The sequence below is a fragment of the Anabas testudineus genome, chromosome 19, assembly GCF_900324465.2.
Source record: "Anabas testudineus chromosome 19, fAnaTes1.2, whole genome shotgun sequence".
Lineage (NCBI taxonomy): Eukaryota > Metazoa > Chordata > Actinopteri > Anabantiformes > Anabantidae > Anabas > Anabas testudineus.
The window spans coordinates 10,849,110-10,875,995 of NC_046628.1; the positions used below are offsets into that span (position 1 = coordinate 10,849,110).

At 42.4% G+C, this 26,886-nt stretch overlaps 1 protein-coding gene across 15 annotated transcripts in view; it reads right to left on the bottom strand.

Annotated features, from left to right (window-relative positions):
• Positions 1–19,127, bottom strand: part of tcf7l2 (transcription factor 7 like 2) — an 83,297-nt gene extending 64,170 nt beyond the window's left edge. For 6 of the 15 annotated variants that reach the window (XM_026350986.1, XM_026350985.1, XM_026350977.1 and 3 more), the window contains exons 1-3: positions 18,590–19,125; positions 18,355–18,421; positions 18,049–18,173 (exon numbers count right to left, since the gene is read on the bottom strand). In XM_026350986.1, coding sequence (XP_026206771.1) covers positions 18,049–18,173; positions 18,355–18,421; positions 18,590–18,778 — 381 coding nt within the window. In that variant the 5' untranslated portion in view covers positions 18,779–19,125. Of the gene's footprint in view, positions 1–18,048; positions 18,174–18,354; positions 18,422–18,589 lie in introns of all 15 variants that reach the window. The other 9 variants (XM_026350980.1, XM_026350979.1, XM_026350978.1 and 6 more) reach the window with 4 other exon arrangements.
• Between the last annotated feature and the right edge of the window lie 7,759 nt (positions 19,128–26,886).

The window sequence follows — 26,886 nt, forward strand, 5'->3', positions numbered from 1 at the left end:
GGCAGAGAGAGAGAGAGAGAGAGAGAGGGGGTGGACAAAAAAACGAGAGGAAGCTTACATGGAATGAGGCTAAATAGTATGTTTTGTGTCTAATGAATGATAAGGGGATGACACAATCAGCCAGTTAGTTACAATGACGTAGAGCTTGATAAAGTGCACACACAGGAATTTTAGAGAACAGGCTTTTGAGAGGGCTGGGCATGAAGGCATGGGATTGGATGGGATGGGGTGGAATAGGGGGGTGCTGGCAGTGTTTGTTGCCCTCGCAACTTCCCCCTCATTCCCCCTTCCTTCCTAAACCTCAACCAGCAACAGGACAGCTCCACCCCGACACACACACACACTTCCACCTTACACCAACCCTCAGCGCCTCTCCAACATCAAGGGGGTGAGAGTCTGTGTCGTCTCGACATAAATATACAGTGTGCCGTTAAAGCGAGGACTACAGTAAACACAGTGCACATGAAATCCTGGTTGTCTCTCGCTGGAGCACAAACACAACACACACACGCACACACACAAACACACACAGTGGGCTCAGCTGGGCCAAAGTGTGGAGCAGAGGTGTGCTAAAATTGACAAATCTCTACGAGACAAACACAGATCCACACAGACACACACTCACACACCCTTTCCCCAAGGCTGTAGGATTAAGAGGTCCAGCTGGCTGACAGCAAGCCCTTCCTTCCCACGTATCCCGTCGATCTCAAACCTCCCCACCCCACCCCCATCCGCACATACCCCGAGCCTCCCCCCTCAGAACCTCCAACCCTGGCTCCGACAGCCACCCAGCTCACCAAGTATGCTAGGATGACACACCTAAACGTGACACTGATCACCCCTCTCCTTCGTCACATTCACACACTAGAGACTATTCTGAATAGAAAATTCTCAAGAGCAATTTGGATGTTGCGCAGGAGAAGCTTAAGAGCCAAAGCCATCCTTGCAACCTATAGATAGGTTACCTTACTGGCACCATCACAGCAGTATGTCCATCCGTCTAGCCTACCTGTCAGTGCTTCTCCTTGCAGTCTTCAAAATCTTTAAATTTCCTGACCTTAGGAGATTGAGGAAGATCAGGGGTAATCAAGAGAAGAAGAGGTTGCTGGTGATAATATCTAATGAGCCCCACTGATGGATATATAAGAAAAAGAAATCCAGAAAGAGTGGAGAAAGGGAAGAGTAAGTGGTAGTATATAAGCCCAAGCAAGATCGTAACCCCCCCTTCTAGGTTTCAACAGCTGCCAGGTCACTTTACAAATGTCTGGAAGAAAATATTCAGCAGGGTGTTGTTTGAGTGTTCTATCATATTGTCGACAGGGAACTATGTGCACTTGAATCTGCAACAAAACAAGCATTCAGTATTCCAATATGCGAGATAACTAAAAGTTGGGATGATGTTACTGGAATTTATATAACACGTGTCATGTATTAACATGCATCTGGACCCACAGGGAATGAAGACACAACCAGGAAGTGGTCAACACAGGAAGTCGAACAAAAGTTGGCTGGTGCCAATAACATTATCTGAAAGTTAATCATGTCTCTGGCATTTTTGTACTGAAATTCCTTGAATCTTCCAAAACTGTACTTGGATATAAGCCTCTTGAAACAGAAGAGCAGAGAACGAGGTGAAATCTGCTGCTCTGTTGATTTTGAGGAACCACAATATGTAAATGAGCTTCATACTACAACTGTGCTGTAATTTCAAAACCAAAATTGTACCTTTATCACATGAACATCCCCATGAGAGCTCTCATATTCACTTTCACCAGCATGACCATTTCAGACTTGTGCTCACCAATATTAACTGGAAAGTTGAGGCTATATGTACAAAATATCCAAATCTTTTAACTTCTTTATTAGCTGGAGCCAGAAGTGTGGGGCAGGCCGAATGTGGAGAAAAGATGGGGCACGAATCAGGGTGAAATTTGGGTGAAGACAAAACAAGAGCAGCAACAGGGACCTATTTTGGTATGATCGCCATCAGAGGATGCTAGAGCTGGGCTTGGGAATGCCCTGCACGATGGACAACTAATGAGAACACAAAAAAATCTATTTGGCAATTCACCATGATACCATCGACTGGGGCAGATCACTACCAAAGATTAGGTTGGGTGGGGTGTAGAAGGAGAAGGGGAAGAAAAAAAATAAAAACAGACACGGCAGTGGTGTAAGAAAGGAATACGAATTAGGGAGTCAGAAATGGAGAAAGGAGAGAGCAAGAGGCAGAAGGGAGGAAAAAAATTCACAATGATGACACGTAAGTGCAAAGAGCGATTAAGGATTTACTTTCAAAAGGACTCCCATTGATCTTTTTTGATAGACCTGCAATAAATCAAACCGGATTGACTCGCATGAGAACCAAGCCTAATCCTTTAGTCAGATCCAGGAGAACTCCAACCAAACCAGCTGTTAATTTAGGCTTTACAAGATAAAGCAAGAGAAATCCAACCTGATGTACCCCAGGGCAGAGGCTTACATCATCTCTGTAAAGCAATCAACTTATTGCCAGTTTGGAGAGGTAATCAGAGCACATACTGAGGGAGGAGAGGGAGTGCTGGGTGGAGAGGTGGAAAAAGAGAAAAGGGAGACAAGAGATGACTGAAGAGGTTAGAGAGAGAACAGAAGCATAAGAATGTAAGAAACAACAGAAAATTAAACTTGGGTATGCTATAAAAATGTTATTTTAACAAGGAAAACCTAAACTTTTCTGCATGCTGGGCAGATACACAGGCTCTCTGACTGAAACAATGAAACTTAACTTTGAAACAAAAAACATGTTTACACAGAGCACATCTCCAATTATCTCCAGAGGGCAAAGATGAAACAGAGACGAGCTAGCTCGCTGCAAACAGTAGCTCTCTCGGCTGACAACAGGGAGTGGAGGCAAGCTTCAGCTGCCCCCCTCCTCCTCCACACCACCCTGTAATTTCCCTGGAGGCTGGCCCAGACTTCGTCCCCATCCCCAGTGGCCAGTGCCACCTCAACTGGGTCCTGCCAGCCGCACTGTGGCTGCACCGTAGCACAACCATAGTAATTAAAATGGTTATTTTTGTTTGGGGGAACAAGAGGGATTTTTTTTTCCAAGCTCTGGGTGGAAGTATTGCAAGACACCATTCAGCCCACACTGAGTAAACTGTCCTGATGTCTTTTTCAGTTGTGCATTGTGTGTCTACTATATGTCATCAGGGTATGACAGGGGTTTTAGTTCCTCTTCAAAACTGGGTGTGTAACACCGCAGTGGAGGATGCAAAGGATAAAGCCTGAAAAACATTCAAACCCTTATGCACACACTGACACAAAGACTCATTAGCTCACCATCTCCCCCGTCTTTAATGTCCTATTTACAACGCAAAACAACCAGATCAGGACTGAAATCCAATCACAGAGCTTTGCAGGGCCCTTCGCATCGACCTTGCAGGAGAGCTGAGGAGAAGCAGGCCTTGTAGCCTCTGGACACTGTCCAAGGGAAACCAAACCTCAGGAGTCCAAACAAAACCACACATAAAATCTGAGTTAAAACAGCAGCCTCTATTCAGCCCACCGTGACCCCACCAGCTCACACACACATATGCACAAACATAAAGACAAACTCTTTGGTCCATGCTTTTCTACAGTCTCCCGGTTACACTGTAAGCACACAGGGATCACTCCAACTTCCGCAGGGCTCCTCTTGCATCGCCAAATTGACTGAGGCTTTGACACAGGCTCGTTGGTGTGTGTCAGTATATACACAGACAGGACACATCTATGTAAAGGAGACTGCCACTTAAGCTCAACTCACATCAGTCTATGCTATCTTTAGCAGCTGGGCTAAACTGTTAAAACCGCACAACAACTCTCCCCCCTCCAAAACCAGCCTCCCCCTTCTTCAAACAAGACAGCCTGGCTCTTTGGCGGTGGTTGCCCACTGGCACCTCCCTCTACGGCCGTAAGGTCACGCGTTTAATTACACAGAAAGTAGTAATCTCACAAGACAGATGGCAAGCAGGCCGCCTCTCAATTACTTTATGCCCAATTGAATCATTACTGATGTTATTTGCCAAATTATGGCACACAGAAAAACACCACAAAAACTGGATTTGTGCTACAGGTGGGGGTGGCAGGGTCGTGGCAGACAGGCAGATGTGCCAAGCAACTGTGACAGAGATCAAAAAGGCGTGAAGGATACAAGCGCATGGCTGTGTCAGCTTTTGGGAAAAATTGGAAGTTTAATACCACAGTGATCATTGCCAGAGAAAACAGCCCCTTATTTTTCTCGAAACCAAAACTGGTACAAAACATTGGTCTATGTGGAAACACTCGGCTCCCGGCAGCCCAGTTGAGGAAACCGCATGACAAGGCCAATTTAAAATGTGAAGAAAGTGTCTGTCTCTTAAAAGTGAGCCAAGGAAACAGAGTTAGGTTTTCTAGATTTTTTTTTTTCTCTTTAGGACGACTGGTTTGTCATTGGTGAGCATCCTACTGGGCTCGACTTCTTTCCTGAAAAACCTGAACGGCCACTGTGAGCGATATCATCCCTGCATCCACCCTTGTTGATGCCTCACTCATCATGTCTTAAATCCTCCTGCCAATAGCTTCTGTGAACAATTAGAGGTTGACTTTCCCAGCGTATCAAACCACAGTATCCCAATTTCTGGCCGAGAAGTTCCAACAGTCAAGATGACCAGCCAAGAAACAGGATTATCTTCAAGTTCAGGCCTGAATTTTGCTTTTTATTCATCACTGATTGTTAGCGATAAGGACTCTCTCAGCCGTTTATGATTTAACATGACCACAAAGCTAAATAACAGCAAATTAACTGTACTGAGTGGTCTAATTTATGTCAGTGCCATTAATGTTAACTTCGTTCTTGGGCATACCAAAAATGATTCTGTTTTGACCTATTGGACTATAAATTCTTCAGCTGATTGCCTTCATGGGCGATGTACTTTGTTGTTCTCCTACCACATAAGTTCCACCTCAACCTATGGGTTTAATAATAAACCATAACTTCATGTCTCGTGCCAGGATTAGGAAAAAAAGAGGGTATCACTGCCTTCTTCAGTTTTTTTTGTAAACAACACTTGAGTACATAATGTACAACTGAGGCCAATGTTTACTTCTAAATTTACCAAAGCGCAGAGGAAAGCAGATTAACAGGTTGGTTCGCTGGCTTGAATAACTGTACAACCAAACCAACCATGCAGTATGAACCTACACATGGTGGTATTGAAAAACATTTGTCCCACTAATGACCATAATAACACTGGCAGCCTGCCACTAACTGGAAACAGTTGTGTTGAGAGGCATGTCTACTAATGTAAAATGATCTGCAGGAGCATATAGAAAATTTCCATTCATTTTTTTCTGAGTCACGGTGAGGAATTCCAGTGGCCTATAGATGGAAGCCAGCAGTTGTTCTCCCATGAGGGTGGGCAAGCATCTGGGGAGAAGCGAGCACACAAATCAGAAGTAGATGACGACTAGACCTGCATATTTATTTTCAGATTGGAGGACTTGAAGTGATCCCAAAGTTGACAATGAGAAGAAATGATCCACCAAACTTCCCCTAGAAGGCGGAGAGGAGAGAGGACAGGCATGGTTCCCAGGCACATCTACAATCCCACTATCCTAAGAGAACGGGGGAGGTTTCCTGTTAAGTTTCCAGCTGTGCCAATGCTCTGCTTGGGAAAGAAGCTTCACTTAAAGTATGGGAAGAGATATTAAAACATTAACACAGGGGGGTTAAGGAAAGAGTTTTACTTTGATTTTGTAAATAATAATCACGTTTGGTAGTCAAAAAGTAAATTATTAAAATCTTTATTATACAAGATTTACCACAAATTAATCAAAGCTTTGAAAAGTATTAGATACACTTTTTTTTAGAGACACTTTTTTGTTTCATTGTTAATACGATCACGTTTGCACAGAGTTTAAAGAGAGTCTGCAGTGTAAAAAGAGATGACTACAGAAAATATGTGCAGCAAGTGGATGGAGAAGGTGTATGCTCAAGTCACATGACATCACTGAGCCCTGCCCATATCCTCTAAAGTCAAAGAAATACAACTGATGGTGTCTAACAATGGCCTACACTTGACCGAGGCCCTGCACTCTTTCTCCAGCTGCTGTGCGGCAGGAATGGACGGCAGCGCTGGCACCTGTCTTTGACAAGGCTCCACATTCGCACTGACTTGATTTCCCGAGGATGACAGTCAGGTGACAAATGCTAACACGCGCTCGTCTCTGACATATCCTGCGCATGCAAACACACATGCACGCTGGCAATCCAAATCAAATAAACCAACAGCCACTTAAGTTTGATCCCAACCACTTAAAAAGAATCTGCATCATAGTGAGAGAGATCTTAGCCTCTTGTGTCTCTCTGTCTGATAGCAAACCCTGCCCTGATTCAGGCTGTGGCTTGGAGCTGTAAACCAAAGCTTCCCTAAACGCCTCTCACCCACCCAGCTATGCTTTAACCACTGTTTTTGCATACCGCTCGGCTTGTGTAACCGTTGAGTGGTTTTGCTCCAGTGAGACAATGGCTGTGTAACAGACTAAGCAGAGCAAAGCTATCTAACGTAAGACTTGATAAACACAAACCAGTCCACGGTATACAAGAGACCCAGATCAAAATAACTTTAAGCATCAAGTAACCGGAGAGTATTCATGATAACATAACAAAAGCAGCATAGGTGAGACTGCCAGCAGCTGAGGCAAACACTGTTCAGGCCAATTTCCCAGGAGGAGGTCACTGTGCTGCAGGCCTTGTGGATCCACAGTAAACCATTGGCATCCATTGCAATTATAACTCAATTTGAAGCTTCCCTGTGTTCGCACAGCATCAAACTCAATCTCCCTCCGATTGAACTGTAATATTAACACCAACTCTCCTCTTCTATGCACTATGATTTATTCTTTCTAATTACATAGAAAGGAAAATGTTGGACACATTTGTTTTAATGGATCAACACTAGAACCAGAAATTTGGTTAGAGAATTACTGTTTTGCGCCATTTAATAATTGTATTTGGTTACAGTTTGGCCACAACTGCGGCTTTAAAAAAATCATCCTATTTGCTGGATGTGGGGGTGCCAAAAGGACTGGATTGAGCTCCAAGTATGGCGAAGCATGCTGGTACTCACTCTGCCGCCCAGCGGACCACAGCCACGTTTCCCCACCTCATTTGCAAAGCAATCCCGCTTCCCTCTCACTCAGTGCACTCAGTGCATCTTTTTGTCATTTCCATGTCCAGGCTCCATTTGTTTTGTCCGTTGAGACAGCAAGGCGGGGGGAGTGGAGGGAAGGAAGAAACCAGCTCTCAAGGAGACCACTCTGCAACCACAGAGCATCTCACATGTAGCCCCCCCCTCCCAAAAAAAATACACACCCACATCCACCCAACGCACTGAGCCAGCACACTCCCACCTCTCCCCCGCCTGACTAATGTGCCCTGACACTCGTACATCACCCGTAAATTGGCCAAATGAATTAACCACGGCCCCTGCTTAGCTTTACGGGCTTTAAATGGATTTTCTCCTCTCCAGGTCTGCCCAATAATTGCATTTATCCATCTTGTTGAAGCCAGGTTTACACACTCACTAAGATCATGCCAATCCCCCGGATACATTTTCCGCTCTGGTGGCAAGAGTGTGAGAGATTTGTCATCAGATCATAACAGGTTATTCAAACAACAATTAACTTGACAACTCCACCGTATGTCAATGTCTGGCTCCTTGTTGGACAGGACCTTGGTTAGAGCAATGAGGTGCCTTCTATCTCTTCATCTGTCTGCATATCTCCTCCCCTTCCCTTATGTCTCAGTGTAATAAACTGAGCCCTACAATACTTTTTATCTATCATCCAAGACTCCAAGTTAAAGCCTCAAATACCCACAGTAGGGACAGTAGGGGCTATAGGTTTATATTGTTCACCCCTTCAGACAGAGAGCAGAGGCAGGGTGAAGGCAGAGCTGTGAACACCAGCAACAGTGGGGGTCATCTCCACACTTGTGAATGTTTGAACAGAAGTGCATTAGACACTGGGGGGACCCAAAGGACAATTCAGCTATGTAAACATGCAGCAACTTCCTTCCCTCTGCTCCTGCAGGCCTGCACTGAGACAAGGCACTGTTTAAACAGCACACACAGCATTCCTGTGCCTGGGCCCTGGCCAGCTGCTGCATCCTCACTACAGGCCTGCCTGCCTGACCAGAGACAGGCCTTACAACAGCAAGGGTCATCCACAACAGACAAAGAGCTTTTATAGACATGCAAAACTGGACTCCTCTACTGCAAATGCTCCAAACCCTTGGGCTGGCTACTTAAATGCTTACTGCCGGAGTCCACACTGACCTCCCTGTAGAAGAGAGATTAGCCAAATCAACCATCCTGAAATCGGAACCACTCGATGCCACTTGTAATGACGAAGCAGGAAATTTATCTTTATTGATATTTGAAATATGCAAAGCGTGGCGGCCAATAAAGATAGAGGAGGCAGTAAAGAGGAGATAAAGTGCTTCCTGGTTCTAAAGGGCAATGTGAAGTGCATCACATGACACACAGGCCTCCCTCGTTCAGCGATGCCAGTCTAATCTCTTAACTTTCATTATGACTGAATAGATTTGGGATTTTCATTTACAATCTGAATTCAACCTTAGCCTTTCATGCCAAGAGACAGAAATAATCTAAAATTTACAAAGCTCAAAAATGTTTTTATACAAATATAATTTTACTTTGACTGAAATACGTTAAGGTATTTACCTCAAGCCAAGCAGGGGAAAGAACACGACTGGATATAACAGAGACATGTTATCTTTTACAGGCCAGTATCTCCTTACTGTTTATTCGCCAAAGACAAACTTTGGAATTTTGTGGTATTAATTTTGGACTTTGACAAGTTACTCCACTTAAGCAGCTTCCAAACCAAATAAGAAAGTCAGTCTCTCACTAAAACAGTTTTGACTGTCAAGAAACCTGCTGGAATAAGACTTTCAATTCAAGACCCATCATTATAAAAACCATGATGCACAACAATCATCCTAAGAGCATTCCCATTCCCGTATGTAAACTCAAGTACATGAACATGTGCAGTAATAATCTAGATTTAATATTTAACAGAGAAACCCACTAAATCAGCTGTCACTCAGGCTTGGTTTTATTATAGGAAGACTACAATCATTGCTTCCTCCTTGTGCCAGTGCCTCAGCAGTGGACACCATCAGAGCTGCCAACAACAGTGACTGCAGGTCATTATTTCAATCAAACAGTCATTTCAGGGTGACTACATCGCATTGTTTCCCGTGTCAACAGCGCCGTGTTCCTTCTTTCCTATCGGCTTGTCTGTCTGTCCATCCATCCATCAGTGCGTCCCCTCTGACCGGACTGTGAAGGCCACTCATCTCACCTCGGGAAAGTTGTCCAAACAAGACACTCCATTCACTCTGACCCCTGAGGGAGGCAGGCAATTGACAATTCACTCAGTGCCGTGAGTCAATTTGTTCACTTTTGGAATTGACCCTGAACACTGCTAACACATTGTTCGTGGGGGGGTTGAAGCTGGAAACATCCAAAAACAAATCGGACACATGTTTTGAATTGCAGCGCTACGTGCATTAATAGTCCAGTTTGAAAAAATAAATCAATGGATTTTTGGTGTAAAAAGACAGAAACAAAGATTCTTTGAAAGAATCTAAAATATAATTCAGTTAAATATAAATTAAAATAATATATGGCCTGTTAAGTGTGAATGAAGGAATCAGAAAGAGAAAATAGAAATTACACTGCAATCTACTGGAGCTAAATAAACACTTAATGCACTCCATACACCATTACCTGCACAATAGTTAGCAATTCAGCGCTCACGTGCGAAGCGCAGGCCACGTGTGGATGTGACAAGCTGTTCACATGAAATGTTATCTAGTGCCGTACACAAGTTGACAGCTGTCTCTTTACAAGAGGCGTATTATTATTGTGTGTAAATAGGTTTCTAACAGCTGGTTAAAGAGCTAACATGGGAATTTACTCTTAATCTGTTTTCCACTGGAATTAGTTCATCAACTAGGAAAAAAACACAACAGAAGGATCCAGCGCTGTTCGACGCTGCACAGCGGGGTAAAGGGGTTACATTTTATTAGCCTTGTGCATTTTTAAGCAATCTTGCCAACATTTTTTTTATTTCCAAATCCCACCATAATCCGTAGATTAGTAGATGAATTTATTTCTGCTGGCGCTCTTAAAAACCTCCCTCACCTTTCGCAGGCATTTATGAATCCACCACCTTCACGACAAACAAGCACACCATCACCTCATTAGTGGACTCGCTCCTCTTCCCTATCACACACACACACACACACACACACAAACACAATCACATACACTCCTTGGAGCTTATCCTGCTACAATTAAAAGTTTAATTAGTAGATTAAAAATACACTGACTGGAGTTTTATCACTTTAAACTCCTCCATTATGTGTTTAGCGCACACAAAGCGCCTCCTTCCCATCTGAGCCATTTTGAACAGATTATATGCGTAGAGAAATTCTCTTGACTACGTTAAGACCGGAGATATCAACTAGGGAGGGAAACAATGCTGCTAAAAAACACCATGTGCATAATAAACTGTATGTAGCTGTGTGTCCACATATAGATTTTGATAGTATTTCATCACCTTTATGTCATTATAACATCTTTTAATACTAATCAAAATGTTGCAGCAGCTCAAATTATTCTAAGATACAAGAGGCAAGAAATATCTTGTGTTTAAAATGCAACCTCTTGATGTTGGAGATTTCTGGATTTACTGCCGCTATTGCGTGATTATTATGTATCACATGAAAAAAGAGGTTTTTAAAAATATTAGCATGAAGGAAATTCTTCTTCTGTGGTACGTTCCAGAGCATTCTACCACAGCCATAAAAGGCTGGTCTACCACAGGTGTTCGCTGCACACTGGCACGGCTAGTCATTATCTAGCCCGACATGATCATTAAAAGCTGTGATGGCAGTGTGGCACCTCCTCCCTGCATGCACACACACACACACATGCTGGAAAAAAAATGTTTTAAAATCCAGTGGAGACTCAAGCACTCCCTATCAGTTGTTGTAAAAAGGGGTGAGAGGGGAAGCTCCTTTCTCAATGAAAAACATGCCAGCATTGATGAACTTTGACCCTTCCCAAACAGACTCCACAATCCAAACAGAAGGCCGGCACCGCCAGAATTCCTCCAGCGTCACAGCGGCCCTCTCACCCGGAGCTTTTAAGGCAAATTTTTTGATGACGACGAGGGTGGGAAGTGCGGAGAGCAGCGTGGAGGAGTGAATGCGAGGGAAGGGGGGGGGCGGCGGCACGGGGGTTGATTCAGAGGCAGAAACCACACACATGAACACATGCCTGCTTGTCAAGCGTGGCTGAAAACTGAAACTTGTTCCTTCCAATCTGTGTTCCTCTCCACTCAGGGCCTGCTGGTTTTGTTTTGTTTTTTTTTCTTCCATAAACGAGAAGATAAATGTGAAGCCTAGGGGCACTATTGTTTGGACATCTAACCAGGAACTGTCGCTGCTCTCATTGCCCTGGCATTAACAGCAATTATGCGCTCTATTCAGACGGCTTTTGTACGTCCGAACCCCCAGCCCCCCCACTGTTGCCCCTGCTTTCCCCTCTACTCATACACACACGCTGAGTCCTAACACACATTTCCCGCTTTTCTCTGCCCAGTCCCACCCCGTGCTTTCCCTCCCACTCCTCTACTGGTGAACTCATTTGGCTTCTGGAGCACCCTGGTCCCATTATGAATGAACTTGCAGAAATATGCACATTCAGGCAGGGAAAAGAAGACAGGAGAAAAATATGAAATGCACATTCCAGGAGTATTTCTGGAGTGATACCTGAGCTCAAACAATTCTTCACATTACATTCTGTGGATTTCTTCTCCTCTATAAAAATGCACTACGTGGGAAAAACAGTTAGATGCACAATTATAGCATCAACACAACTGCCGTGCTAGAAGATGACATTGTGCAGCAGTTTTGTAATTATGACAAAAATACAGAGTCCAGGTAATCAACTGTTGAAACTAGTTAATCCTGATCCAAAAAACAACCTTTGTATCTAAAAGATGGAATCAATAGTGATTTTAACCTTATCTGCTAGACGCAGCACAAATCTCCAGCAACCACTTCAAATGATCTCATCACCATTTTCAGTAAGTCTATATTTAAAAACTGGTCCATGTCATTTCACTCTACTGGCTCCAAAGCGAGAGGACGCTTCACCTTCGACCAATCAACACTGTCAACACACGTAATTGTACTTGAGCACGTTTGACGGGGATGAAGGGATCAGCTTTTACACACTGGCCTTCAGAGATTTTTTAATTCAAAAAAAGAGGACCACGTTTTCAAAGTAGTGCCACAAAGTTGAGGTCCATATATTGATGTTCAATATTCCAAAATGCAGACATTTCTTTGTAATAAGAATAATTAATGAGCGGTTCTGCTCACTTTTCAGATTAGAAGTTACTTTGCCAACAATGTGAAGGAGGGCAAATGTCCTGTATATCAAGAAAAACTGTAAATAAAAATAAAGCAACATGCTCCATATAGGAACACAGATTTAACTTGTGGCTACATGCACACACACACTCACATAATAATTTAATTTCCATGTTTCAGGGAGCCCCAAGCCCTGTGGGCCAGGAGCAAGAGCTACCCTATATTTAACACATGACAAAAGTTGCATTCCAGATGTACAGTACTATCTTTGTGTTCTATAGAAATGCATGGGAGAAAGAGGGAGCGAGGGGGGTGCGGCTGGGAGGGATGGGGGGTTACACTGGGGGCTGGGGGGGCACCAGTGCACAGCTGCTAAACTAATGCCTGTTTTTTTTTTGTTCCTCTCTCTCTTTTGCTCAGACACAGAAAAGCAGAGTGTGGTGGCTCACTGGCAGAAACAGGGAAGGATACAGGAGGTAAAAATGAATTCATCCATTGTGATAATAATTTGTTTTACCAAAAAAAAAAAGATGAAAAATACCCAGACTTGGCTTTGACTTAATGAGTAACAGGCATAATCTGTTACACTGAAGTCAAAATTAGGATCAGATTAACTGTTATTACATTAAAAACAATGAAGTCAATGATTTAATTAAAAAAAAGGTTCAGCTCCAAACCAGACTGAACATCAGCTGCATCCAAACCCAGCTCACACTGCCACCAGGGATCCACTACTGCTTTTGCACTGGTTAAAAATCTGATTAGAAAAGCACACACAAACTGACTGATTTTATTTTTATTTTATTGCCTCTGTGGTGTTTCAAGCAGAGTGACAGATCGACAGGCGCGTAAGCTCTCACACGGCTTAGCCTGCCAACATCATCAGCATTAGACAATTAAGGCCTGCGAGCTGAGAGGGGGAAAAAAAAATATCTCCTCAGTAAATATTTACTGCACAAATCTTTTCCATTCATTCACCAGGCACTAACAAAACCTTACTGTACTCCTTCTCCCTTCTCTTTCGGAGTCCCCTCCACTACCACCACCACCACCACCACCACCCCACCCCTACATCTGCGATTCATTGACTTTACAATTTACCACATGTCGAGATGGGAGAGGTCGAGCCTCCATCTGAATCATGGCACAAATATGCGAGTGATTTATTGTTTTAAAAACCCTGGGCCGTTTTAGTGCAACTCCACTTTTCCTGAGCATTACTCCTATTGGCAGACCATGAACAATTACAGTTCGGACTAATTAAGCTCTGAGAATGTGCTGTGCACCGCTAATGTCTAGCAGGCCCCAATTTTAGTTTAATGGTGCCAAACTTTGCTTCCCAGTACCCCCTCCCTTCCCTATCTTAACTCCTCAAATCCAAAGCAGATTGTACTTTTTATGACGGTTTATTGAGTCGAAGAAAAATAAGGACCTTTACTTTCCCCTCTCCTAGCATAGGATGAGAGAAACAGCAGAGAGAGAGAGGAAGAGAGCGAGCACAAAAAGGAGTAGTGGGAGGGTGAGAGAGAGAGAGAGAGAGAGCGGGAGCTGCTTCCGCCATACTTTGTAAACAAAAGTGATTTGCAAGACAAAAGGAGCGCAACCTTCCAACTAAATTCAGAGTGCATTTTGCAGCTAGAGGCACAAAATGCGGCCGCATCGTGCCACGAAACCCCCCGTGGACACCAATTAGGCCCTATTAACATGTAAAGCCAATTTGATAAGGTGTGGGCCCTATCCCTTAAATCCGCATTAAACTATCTTTCCTCTTGTCGTGGCCAAAAATCCATTTACAGCAGCCGAACACACATAATCCATATGATATACCATTGTTATGCTTATGCCTCTGCCACGTTCAGGAAAGATACTGTCTGTTTGTGTCAATTATAACAGATAAGGCCACGGCAATGTGTGCATGTGAGCACAAAGGGGTGGGTGTTGCATTCACTCGTGCATGTTCATTACAATAATCTGACCAGAAAATCCTCCATTATTCCTCCTAAAATAAAAATGATAAAGGAAGGAGTCAGCCTGAAAGAGGATTTATTTTTTAAAAGGTGAATCGGTGGTAACATGAGCAATCCTAGCATGACAACTGAAACAAAGAGGGAAAGGGGAGAAAAGCTATTGTTTCAACTACACAAAGCCTTTCTACTGTCTTGTAGTAGAAGTGCCATGGGTTCTGAGAGCATCTTTTTTCACTCTAAACACAGAGGTGGATACTTGGTGTTGCATTTTCATCACCCTTTTGCACCCCCCTCCGCCCTCACACACGCTCTTGTTCTTTTTTAAACTACTCGTAATTACACATCGAAACTCAAAACCTCCACCAAAAGTCTCCAGGCCTGAAGAATTATGGGGCCAGGGGTGGCGTCAAATATCTTAACATTCATAAGTCTGAGAGGCAGTAAATAAAGCCAGTGGATTTACGGCCCTGCAGCCCCAATACAGGAGAGCTGGCCACTTAGATCCCGCTCTACCCTCCCTCAGCCTCAGCGTCTCCAGACCTGTTGAGGTGTGATGTTAGCCCACAGCACCGGAGTTAACCCGCCGCCTTTATTCACAAGCCCCATGTTAGCATCGGCAGGAAACAAAAGGTAGACGGAGAGAGGAAGGGAGATAGAGAGAGGGAGAAAGTGAAGAGAGATATAAAACTGGGGTGAACCAGGCCACTTCTCCAATTCAACCTGCACCCAGTGATCCAGCAGGCCTTTGTGTGAGGTTTAGGGAGGAGGGAGTCAGCAGGGAGAGGAGTGGTGGAGACAAGGGCAGGAAGACTTTTAAAGCCGGGCACAGCGTCATGTCAAATTGGTAAATGATACTAAATTGTAAGCCTCCTTGGACTTAGGTGGTAGGAAAAACAAATTCTTACTGGTTATGGCTCCCAGAGGTCACACAAATTATGGTAACCACCACATGCAGTCATTTTTTTTTTTCCTCCCTCAAGTCATGCAAAAACAGAAATCACGGAAACAAGGTAAAATGTCCAGATAGATCAGGATCAGTGCCAACCGGCTGAAAAAAATCCAAACCGAGCTGAATTTTTCTCCCAGAGATACCTGAAAACGGAGCCACACAGGGATCAAACCTCCTAATTTAAATCCTTTAAATTTAATACAAAGAAAAATCCAGATTTGAAGGCTTAGATGCTGAAAACCACAACCAAAAAAAAAAAAATGTTACAACGTCGCCCACACCAAGAAGAGCACAAGGAGAAAAACGAAAAGGAAAAGCAGCGAGAATCAAAGCTTTTCATGACAAGACACAGAAAGTCTCATTCCAATAATACGAGCAGTCATATTCAGTGCCTCACATGACATGTTAGGGAGCAAGACAGCTAATCAATGTCCAGGTGAATTATTTATGCCAGTTTTAAGTCTAATACATTTATATTACAGCGACCGCTGACTTCAAAGCTCTAATAGCTGGACACACAGAGCGCTACAGACAGTGGGAGCCGAGGCTGTACAGTAGGAAGACCACCGCCAAAAACCATGTTCAGTTCAGGTGCATGTGTGAATTAAACTGTAATAAATGCTGTCTACTAAATTACTAATAAAGAACCCTCTCAGCAGTCAGGAGTGCCTTTTAGATATTTCTATAGACTTTATCTTGAATATAGGAAAGTGGCATCGAGAGGAAACTACAGGAGCATGCATTTAAATCAAGAGTTTTTTTCTAAAAGCTACAAAAAGATCTTTCCATTTCTGAAATACGTTTGAAAATAGTATTTCAGGGGTGGAATTAACAGAGCAAAGGTCAACACCGTCTCGCCGCAGCATCCTCCAGCCACGCTACACAATTTGCTGCTTTTCTAACTGCTGCATAAGCACAATAAAACGAGCGCTCCGCGGACTAGTACAGGACACAGTGCTGTGATAGTCACAAAGAAAACTACAAACCTCTAGCACTGAAACAAGGAAGTGCTTCAGTTCCAATCGTGTGTTGTTGTGAATGCGTGTTTGTGTCAGTACTGATGAGAATAATGAGTGACTAATTCCACATACCAGCCAGCAGCATTAACAAGGCTGACTGAGAGGGAAAGAATGGCAAAATGCTCTCATGTGTGCATATGCCGGGAATTATAAAATCTTTTTAGCAATAAAACACACACACACACACACACACACACACACACAGACAGACGCAGACACATAGAGAGAAAATTGTGTAGGTGATCATGTTGAACTCAAAAGCAGAAATTGTGTCAAGCACAAAAGAAGGCATTATGTGTCAGATGTGCATTTATTTTCAAGGTGTGCACAGCGCACCGAAAAATTGAGGTAACAAATATCAGTTTCATTAGGTGGTAGTGGGGTTGAGGGGTTGTATTTCCTAATGCCTGGTCTTTGCCTTAACCTTGTAAAATGAGACAGGTCCTAAAGCGCAGACTTGTAATTGCAACCGTTTAAAATAGGGGGGCAAAAAAACACCCATGGTTAAGAAAATTATGCCGTTTAAGGATTGCCATTGCCCAGTGGGACCAGTGAGGTGCTGAGCAAATGAGTAAGTGTGCATAATTATAGCATGGTATATTGTGTCTAAATAAATAACATGAATTTATTTATAAATGTGGGTTTACAGGGCACATGCTTTTAAAAAAAAAAAAAAAAAAAAAGGCAATGGATTAGTCATTAGATGTAAAAGTGGTGCACATGCAGAGCGCAGCACAGTGGTGCACAATAATTCTCATTCAGAAAGTCAGATTTTCAAAAACTATATCACTTATAAATTAAAAATTAAAAAAGGAAAATATTGTTTAGTGTTCTTTTATGGGAGGGGGGGTTTAAAAAGGCATGCATCATTCCCACGACGTCTTTAAAACGTGTTGACACATGCAAATCACTTGCAAAAAGCTCATTTACATATTTATTTTGTTGGTGCGATTCTGTTTTTTTTTTTTTTTTTACATTGCTTTACACAGCTTACAGCATGTCAGAGAGCCAGTGGAAAGGTCTGCGTGCTCATGCAGCTCGTGTTGGGGGGGGGGGGGAGAAAAAAAGGGCATTTTTGATGAGGCTGTGCAAACAGAAGCCGATTGCATTATTCAGTGGGTTAGAAACATGCACTTGTAGCCTTGGATTCAGCAGAGCCTCCATAATAATAATAATAATAATAATAATAATAATAATAATAACAATGTGTGCATGCATTTGATCATTTAAGAGCAGTTCAACAGAAATCCAGGGTGCATATCAGCACAAGTGTCATGTACACATGACCTGCCATAAAACTGTCCTTTTTCATTGCACTGATTCCTGGCGCTTAGCACTGTTAGCATGCTAGCTGCCGTCCAGGCTGGGGGGTGGTGGTGGTGGTGGTGGGTGGGGGCTGCAGGCGGACACGCATGCCACCGTACTGTACACTTGGTGAGGAGTTGCAAAACTTGGCTCTGCGTGTTTTTTCATCGGCACTTTCTGGGCGACACCGCTGCGCGTCCGGCTGCTGCCTCCGCGTCTAACCCGCTGTCCGTGTGCGTATTTGCGCGTATGTGTGTATGCGTGTGCGTGCGTGTGCGTGTGCGTGTGTGTGTGTGTGTGTGTGCACATACAGTTGTAAATAAATGAACTTACTGTGCGTGCTGTTGGAGAAAGTGATCCATTGGGAAGGTAGGGGCTTGTGAGATCGGGGATCATTATAAATGGATAGCCCGGGTACGGTGGGCTCTTGAACAGCCCTCCATCTTGCCTTTTCGCAGCTAACATGGCGGGGGGGGAAAAAAGAAGAAAACTTTTTTATAAAGTGGCCTTTAAAAGTTCTTTTTTTTTAAAAAAAGGAAAATGCATTGAAGCGCTAAAGCGCTCCGTCAGGCACATATAATGTCATGGTGCACAAAAAAAAAAAAAAACCAAGCGTGGAACAATAAAGGAGAAACTCACCCTCCTCTAAACTTTCTCTTGTTTTGTCTCTGAAAGTTTCAGATCTAGGCGGAGGCCGTCTTTCCGCCTTGAAATGCAATGAAACACAGGGATTGCGTTCACGTTAACACATCGGGCGATGATGAGGGTGATAGTTAACTTTTTCTGTTTTCAAGTCTATCAGTGTCACTAACGTAGGCCCCTGAACTTAACAGCGCCGGAGACGCACGATCCCCGGGTTTAATGTGCCACTTACCTCCGAGTCCGACGAGCTGTTTTGATTCGTTTCCGACTCGTTTACAAGAGAAGACTTGACATCTGCTAAATCCCTTTCTGCCGAGGAGTTCTCCGAAATTTTCTCTTCCTGCTCCCCTTCGTCTTTGAAGGAAATCATTTCATCGTTTGCGCCCAGATCGTCCCCTCCACCGCCGTTGAGCTGCGGCATTTTTCCCGAGCGAGAATTTTTTTCTTAGGGGGGCAAAACACAAAGTTTTAAACCCTTGATCTCGGTGATCTAGAAAAGTCCGAGTTTAAGTTTGGGGGTCTGTATTGGCGTTTTCCAAAAAGCTCTGGCGGTTGTTGGTACAAAACTAAAAAAGAAGGGGGATCTTGGCAGAAAAAGGAGCCGGAGAAGGAGCCGAGCCGCTCGGATTGAGTGAGTTGAAGTTGGTCGGAGTGGTTTTCAGTTCAAAGGCGGCGCTGATTGACAGATAGAGAGGGATGGAAATAGAGAGAGTCTGGATTCAGGATTATTGACAGGGAGAAACACACAAGAAACTAATGAGATTCAAACAGGGAGGGACTTGAAGTGACGTTTTCATAAATAGGAGGAAAAAAAAAAAGGGAGAGAGAGAGAGAGAGAGAGAGAGAGGGAGGCTGGACGGCTGCAGCAAAAAAATAAATAAATAAAATAAAAAAAAAGCATGTGAGGAGGAAAAAGGCAGTTTGGGAGCAGGATAGTGATGGTGAAATAGGAGGAAGATAGGAGAGCTGCTTGCAAATGTGGATTAAACGCACATATGGGCGGTCTCACGGTGGAACAAAAAAAAAAAAAAAAAAGAAAATGAAATGAGAAGAGGGTACTTCCTCAGGCTGTTTGACTCCACTGTTCCCCACCAGTCTGCCACACCGGGGCCACATTAACTTCACATTATGTCTTATTTTAAAGTTGTTTTCCTCTGTTAAAACATGCACATTCAGGATTTATAACCTACTTTTGTGTCTGTCCTTTTTTTTTTTTTTTTTTTTTTTTTTTTTTTGCTAAATACCAGAGGCCTATCAAAGCAGAATAAAAGCCATTACTTGCAGCTTGATGTCATATTTTATCTGCTTTGTCATTTCCTTAGATCTATTTTTCATTATATTAGATAATGTTTCCTCAGATCTATTTTTTGGTATGGAGGTGTTATTGCATCCTGCTTGTTTGACAGGTGTGATGTCCTGTGGGACTAACCTGAATTCCTCACTGGCAGCACAGTCTGGGCTGTTTATTTATTTATTTATTTATTTATTTTTCTCCTCTCCCTCTGCAGCCAGGCTGGACACAAATAACTGATGCAGATTTGGATGCTCCAATTCTGTGTCGTATATAGAAATACAGCCATAAAAAGACTGTGTGTCACTTAATAAAAATATATAATAGGATAAAAAATGTAATAATTTCCTGCAGGTTAATTAGGTTAATTGGGCATAAATACACAATTATAAAATAAACAGAACAAATCTGTGGGTTCCCACCTGGAGCGGATATAAAAGCAAGTGAGGAAAATGCCCCCTCCAGCTGAACGGGAGGGTCGTGCACGAGTGTGTGTGCAATCAACAGTGAATTTCAAATGTAACAAACAGAGCTGAAACATACAGTATATCCAGGTGACACGTACACTCTGTTGCAACGTGGTGAGTTCCTTTCAGGCAAAAAAAATAAATCACTGTAAGATCAAAACAAGGCACAGAAAAAGCTGATTAAAAAATATTGTCTCATGTCATCATGCAGTTAGATGCATGAAAACAAATATTATGACACTAATTCCTCTGTATCTGCTCTCAGCAGTGTTGTCAAACAGCACTGATGGGGAATTATGTGCACAGTGCAGCACCAAAGGGTTGTGAATCTGCCTACCAACGCACCTAGACCAGGCAACACCATGAAAGCAGACTATTCCGCTCAATGATCACTGATGTGCTTTATCTGGATGATGTGAAAGCAGTGTTTGTGTTAGCTGGCTGCAGCCCAGCCGGCAGTGTTCGGGAGCAGGGAGGAAGGGAAAGAGGGATCGCCGTCTCTGGTTCTCATCCAGTGTGACTGTGTTTAGGCAGCCGGTGGAAGAAGAGGCACCCTGCTGGTCGGGGCCCTCCAAACCTGAGCCCACACCGACCAGACCAAAGCAGAGGAGCTCCAGGCTGGCCTCTCCCCGGATTGCCTCAGCGGGTACCTGAGAGTTTACTGGGGGCTGGCAGTGTGTTATCATGCCTGCAGTGGGGACACCTGCCTCTGATGCCGCCCTGGTGATTCTAATCTGCAGAACCCTTTAATAAGATGATGATAGGCTGTGCTGCCGCCACTGCTCTGAATGATGGAGCAGGAGCGCGCACAGGTTTCTGTTGGTGTTATTTATTTTGTTATGGGTTTTGCATTGCTCACCTCTGCTCAGTGTACAGTTAAGGTTTAGTACCACTGGGAATTGTCTCCTCCATGCACGTCCATGCCTCAGAGCGTGGAGGAAATGAGTAGTATCTGATCTAAAGACCTCAGCTCTCCACTCTAGTCCTCATCAACCCTGATGGTAAATCCATGCACTGACTTCAGTTAATTTTAATTGTTAACAATCAGCTTGGACCAGATTTAATTAGAATTCTACCTCCTTAAAAAGCAAAATGCAAATAATTTGAATTATTCAGTCACTCTGCTGCTGGAGACCATATGAATATATGTCTTAGCTCTGTTTTATTATTCCACATTTATACATTTATTTTAATTCCTTTAAATACATATAGAAATATTGTGTTTGTATTGGTGGTGTTATTTTATTCATATTTATGGCAGCACTCTCAGCCAGAAAGCTTTCCACACACAACATATTATAATTTGATTCTGAGGACATAATTTGAGTAATTAATCAGTTGATCCATTGTCAATAAATACTGTTTGAATATGCAGACTGAGCAGAGCCTTTATAAAGAGGGATTAGTGTTTGCTATCAGTAATCTCATAATTCGTCAGAATCCCGCTGCACATATGTTTTGTAGATGAGGTGGTTTCGAAGGAAAAAATCAAAAAGAGAAAAAGGTATGTGTATTTATATTAAAATTAACATATGTGTAGCGTTTAGTGTAAATATTTATACACAGCCTACACACACACAAAATAATTCTGTTATAAAATATGGTTATTTAAAATGACCCTCATTGAATGTTCCATTCTGATTTAACAGCTTTTAGTTTATTTTCAGCTAAATGCAGCTTAGTATAAAAAATAAAAAAACACCTGGTTAAAAAAAAAATCAACATAAATACCCCAAGAAACAGATTTGAACCATCCTCACACAGAACACCAAACTACATTGAGAAATCACCTAATTTCTACATGAACACCCTCACTGTTTCATCTCGAGCAGGGAAGGTAGCAGCAGCAGCAGCACACAGTGCACATCCTCTGTGTTTGCAAACAGTTAATTACCCATCATGCATCCATGCTGCCAACCACACAAACTAAAAGGTCTCTCGTCGCTGATTAATATTACTGCTAGATACAGTCTCTTTTTTCCTCGCAAAAAAAAAAAAATGCTTGTTTTATGGTAACTGTGGTTTGATTTATTCCAGTAATGAAGTTTGTTCACGTGATTATAAGTCAAACTTAACATTTAACTTTAGTTGCATTTAGTCAAGTGCAAATTTCCTCCATTGTTAGGAGAGATGCTGTTAAGCATTTTGTCATTTATTGTCAGTACAGCTCATATAAATTCTATCACCAGGATAATAGCTACTGTGGTTAGTCATAATTACATGTAAACTAATGGTTCCCGTTATTTTTATTTTATTTTATTTATTTTTTTGGTAATAGACAGGATGGAGAAGTAGATGTCTGATTTACCTGATTACGAAAAGACTGTTTCATGCTGTAAATTATTCATTAGAGTAAAAGCAAATCAGACATTTGTGTGCATTTGTGTCAATGGTTAATTCTGTTTTCTTGAATAGTGCCTGTTAAATTCAGAACGTCACTATGCACCACATTTCTGTGTGGTCTAATTACTTACTGCTGGCTTGGGCTTTGGGTTGTACACATCAAAACGTGACCAATGACGAGGAAGGAGTTGCTTTCTTTAAAAATGAAATCATACAGTGTATATTTTGGACATATACATGTGTATTTTTCCTCTTATTGTGTTTGTAGAGGAAGATCTTCTCTGCTCCGTCAGCGCTCCATTCATTTGACTCGATATATCTGAATTTTATATGCAGGAATTTCAGTCACAAGTTTTTCAGAAATGAACAAAACTCTCAGGTTGTTGTGCTGACCAAAGCTTTGAGGCCGGAGGGAAAGATCTTTGTCACGTTCAGAAGCTGCTAGAATTGTTATCAGCGCGGCCTGTGCACATGTGCAGAAATACAGAACATCTGGTTACGGAAAGTCAACAACATCTGAGCGACCAGTTTTGAAAGAGCACCTAAGAGCTCGTGTTAGGAAATATGGCAAACGCACTTTTTCAAATATGTATTTTCTGTCTGTGTTTATAATCCACAGCACAATTCACAACGAAGACAGCAGAGACAGAGGATAACAGTGTAACGAAGACTGAGTCACACCAGCTTGTGACGCTGCATTAATCTAAAATCAATATCACCCCCCCTGAGACGTACAACAAACAGCTTAACAAGCTTTTCATTAGGTTAAAAGTTTATGAAGCAGTAATCAAACTAGATCAAATCTCAGGATGCAGAGCCTCAATTTTTTTCCCTCTAGAAAAACCCCAGGAGTGGGATCAGGGGTTTTCTTGTGAACAGCCTGAACGCTCATGATTAATGTAGACACACTGCTTTTTATATCATTATATCATACATATTGGACTCAAGCAGGAGCCAAGTGTCTCCAGTACTCATCCACACAGCATCGTGGGAACCATATCAGGCCAGCTACGTGACGCTGCCTCCAAAACAAACAGCCAAGCGTTTTTCAGAAATGGACGCGATAGTCATTAATCAAGGTCTGAGGCAGGTCCTGAACTCTCTAAACAAGGAATCCACCTGAGAGATGTTGCAGATCTGCGGGTCGGCACACAAACCGCTCACCTGTCCGTCACGGCAGCGTCTCTCAGGGTGAGGCAAGCCAAGCTGATGCTGGCTGATAAATGCTACTTAAAGGTCAGTGCTGTACGCGCCAGCAGGTTGGTGGTTTGAGTCATACTTTCACACTGTCTGTACAGTCCATCTCTCAGCCAAAGGATATTTTTTATAACCTCATATTTGTGTGTTGATTGGGAGAGATGATGGGCAGCTTTTGTGGACTTTTGCATGACTATGTGGACACGGAAAATTACTGACAGAGTGTGTAATTAGACCAGAAAAGGAATAGATGGGTGAAACCCCAAGGGTGTGTTTCCTAAGTGTGGCCTCTAGGGAAGAGATGGATATAACCTCTTATCTCACCATTTGCAGTCATTGCAAGCTCCTGATGAATTTGAGCTATTTAGCTTGTCAGCTAAATCCACTAAAGCGAAAGTCAGACAACAAATTTAATCTCTGACCTTTTGTGTTTTTGAACCACAACAAAAGCTAAAAGTAAATGCACTAGACAAACAGTGAGAGAGTGGCGTGGCTTCCCGTTGACCCCCGCTTTGTGTCTGAGGAGCACATTGGAGCGCTCCCCGACACTCACAGGACCCTCCACGTCTTTGGGCTTTTAATGGGGAGAAACTCTTTCTGATTGTTGGTAAGGGGACTGGAAACATCTCAAAAAGGAAGCAGGATGCCTCATTGTGAAAGTAGAAAAGAGAAGGAACAGTGTCTTCTTCATGTTGCTGACAATGAGGCCATAATTAAAATCACGGTGACCTTTTGGGGCATGAATAAGGAGTCATTATGTGCGTGGTGGAGGCAGGGTTGTGCACGCTGAGCAAAGTTTTCTGCACGTCTTGGCTGTTCTCCCTCTAAATTGGCATGTGTATTCATTTGAAGCTTCACTGAGGACTCATACTCATTGCGATGTATCCAACTTTGCACAGTGAATTAAATCATATCACATTCACACAAACATGCCGCTCTTGCACATAGAAGTGCTCCTTGAATTCCAGTGCACATTAGAAGGGTTGAAGGGTTCAGTCTTCCAAGATATTCAAGGACAAGTTGTGTTTGCAAAGACTCTGCACAAACAAACTCATTATCTTTACAGAATTTCAAAGAAGTTACAGAAAACATAAACTCTCTCTCTTTTTTTTATTAGAATTTCACAGAACTATTCATTTGCTGAGTTAAAGAAGTGTCTGTTTCTCTTACATGTTGTAAAATCTGGAAAAAGAAAATTGGATCTTTAACAATCACACTTATTAACGAGCAACATAATGGAAATGTGACCTTGAGTCAAATGAGTTCCCTCTCAGTACAAATCAGAGCACCGTTGTGTTCGTCTGGTTATGTTTTCATTAACAGAATGGAAGATGAGCCCATTAATGAGACATCAGTCTATGTTCTTTGTACAATATGAGTCAAAGGGAGCTGAAAATCATCCATCGTTAAGTTGAGATCAGGTTATAGTTGATGCAAAAGTTCATATCTCTGCAGTCACATACTGTACAGCTGCCATTATCTCCCAGCAAAAAAGAGCAGTGACAGGACATCAGGTAGATCTAAACTAAAAATCTGCTCATCCTAATGACTGTGAACTGCATCACAAGTGTTTTTGTATTTGTCACAAAGAGCGAGATTTTCTTCACTTGAAACTGTTCAAAAACTTCTTCCACATTTCTAATCATCTATAGCATCTCAACACATGCATCACACATCTATTTATATCTGATGCGTCTATAAACCCCACATCCTGCATGTTTACATTATGTATGAATATGCACAGTCATAGGAAACATGCGGAACTGCATATACTTTTCCTGGCAGCAGGTGGTCAAAGCCTTTACTGGAGTAAAAGTACCAGTATACATGCTGCATTACCTGTATCCTGTCTTCTAAATCTTATGGTTAAAATGCCATTTGTATGAGCAAAATAAAGTTTCTATTTGTCATACTGTGATAATAACATGCAAGCAGCATTTTATTGTTGCAGCTCAGACATTTGTTGAACAGCTAAATCTACCAAATAGTGTTTTCTATGCCAAATATTCATCTACAGCACACCTAATAAATAAACTTTAGATAAATGTGGTGAAGTAAAAAGCATAATGTTCCCATGTAAACTGGAAACGAGTAGAAGTTTCAAGTGATAATAATGATGCTACCAAAGTATCTTACCTCAACATTGTTGAGGACTCGAATAATACCTCACAAACCGCTGAAGTTCACTAAATAAAACACTGATAGTCAAGGCTAAAGGAGATTTAAGGACTTCAACAGAAGTTTGTGCAGCACGTAAAATCTAAAAATCAATTGTAAGCAACATAAATTCGGTTAGAACAACATTCACGCGTTGCTGTTGTCGACTAGCCTTGATCCCGTAACTTCTGTGTTTGTCAAAAATGTTTCAAAATTCCCTCCATGTGTTGTGAAGTGAATGAATCCAGTCCCACATTTAACAATTGAACGCTTGTTATTTTCTAGTAAAACATAAAACGAAGGCAGAGGAAAAGTAATGAGCACTAGTGCACATTTAGTGCTGTAATTCCTCTTTGTTGAAACGCTCTTTGTTGTCAGCACGGGACACACTCCACACTCACAGCTGCTCTTAAAGGTCTGTCTGCCTTTTTGTTTTCAGGAAGTGTGTGAAGTTTGAGGGCACAGTTGGTTCAACTATTGATTACCTCTCAGGTATTCCTTTTTCCTGAAAATTGATCCCAAAATCGCTCATAATCATCCACATAGTACAGTGTTAAGTAGATCAGATACTATAGTGATGCATAATATGCACACACACACACACACAAGGATAAGCCCCCAAAGCTTCATGGTTCAGCCTCAACTGGAGTTTTTTGGCTGCAGCCCTTGTGGTCTTCTTCGAGGATCCTAATTGAGAAATTAATGCAGAAAAATCAATTGGCCAAGTTTTGTGTCTAATGCATTCCTGAAGGCTTTAAGCGAGCAGCAATCAATGCTTTCCACATGGGTGGCTCCAGAGCCCCTCACTCTTTTGTTTATGTGCTTATAGCTGGAGGATTTCGATACATGAATTTCAATGAAATAAACACTAATGAATTTTCCACCTTTTGTGACCCACGTGATGCACAGTGTACACTCACTGGCCACTTTATTAAGTACCCCTGTAATGTAATGTGATGTAGGAGATGAGCTCTGCCACAAATTCAGCTTTTACAAGGATAGAATTTCTCAGTTTCTGTTGAAACTCACAGAAAAGTGATAATTGTACAATATGTTTGTTATTAAGCTCATAGA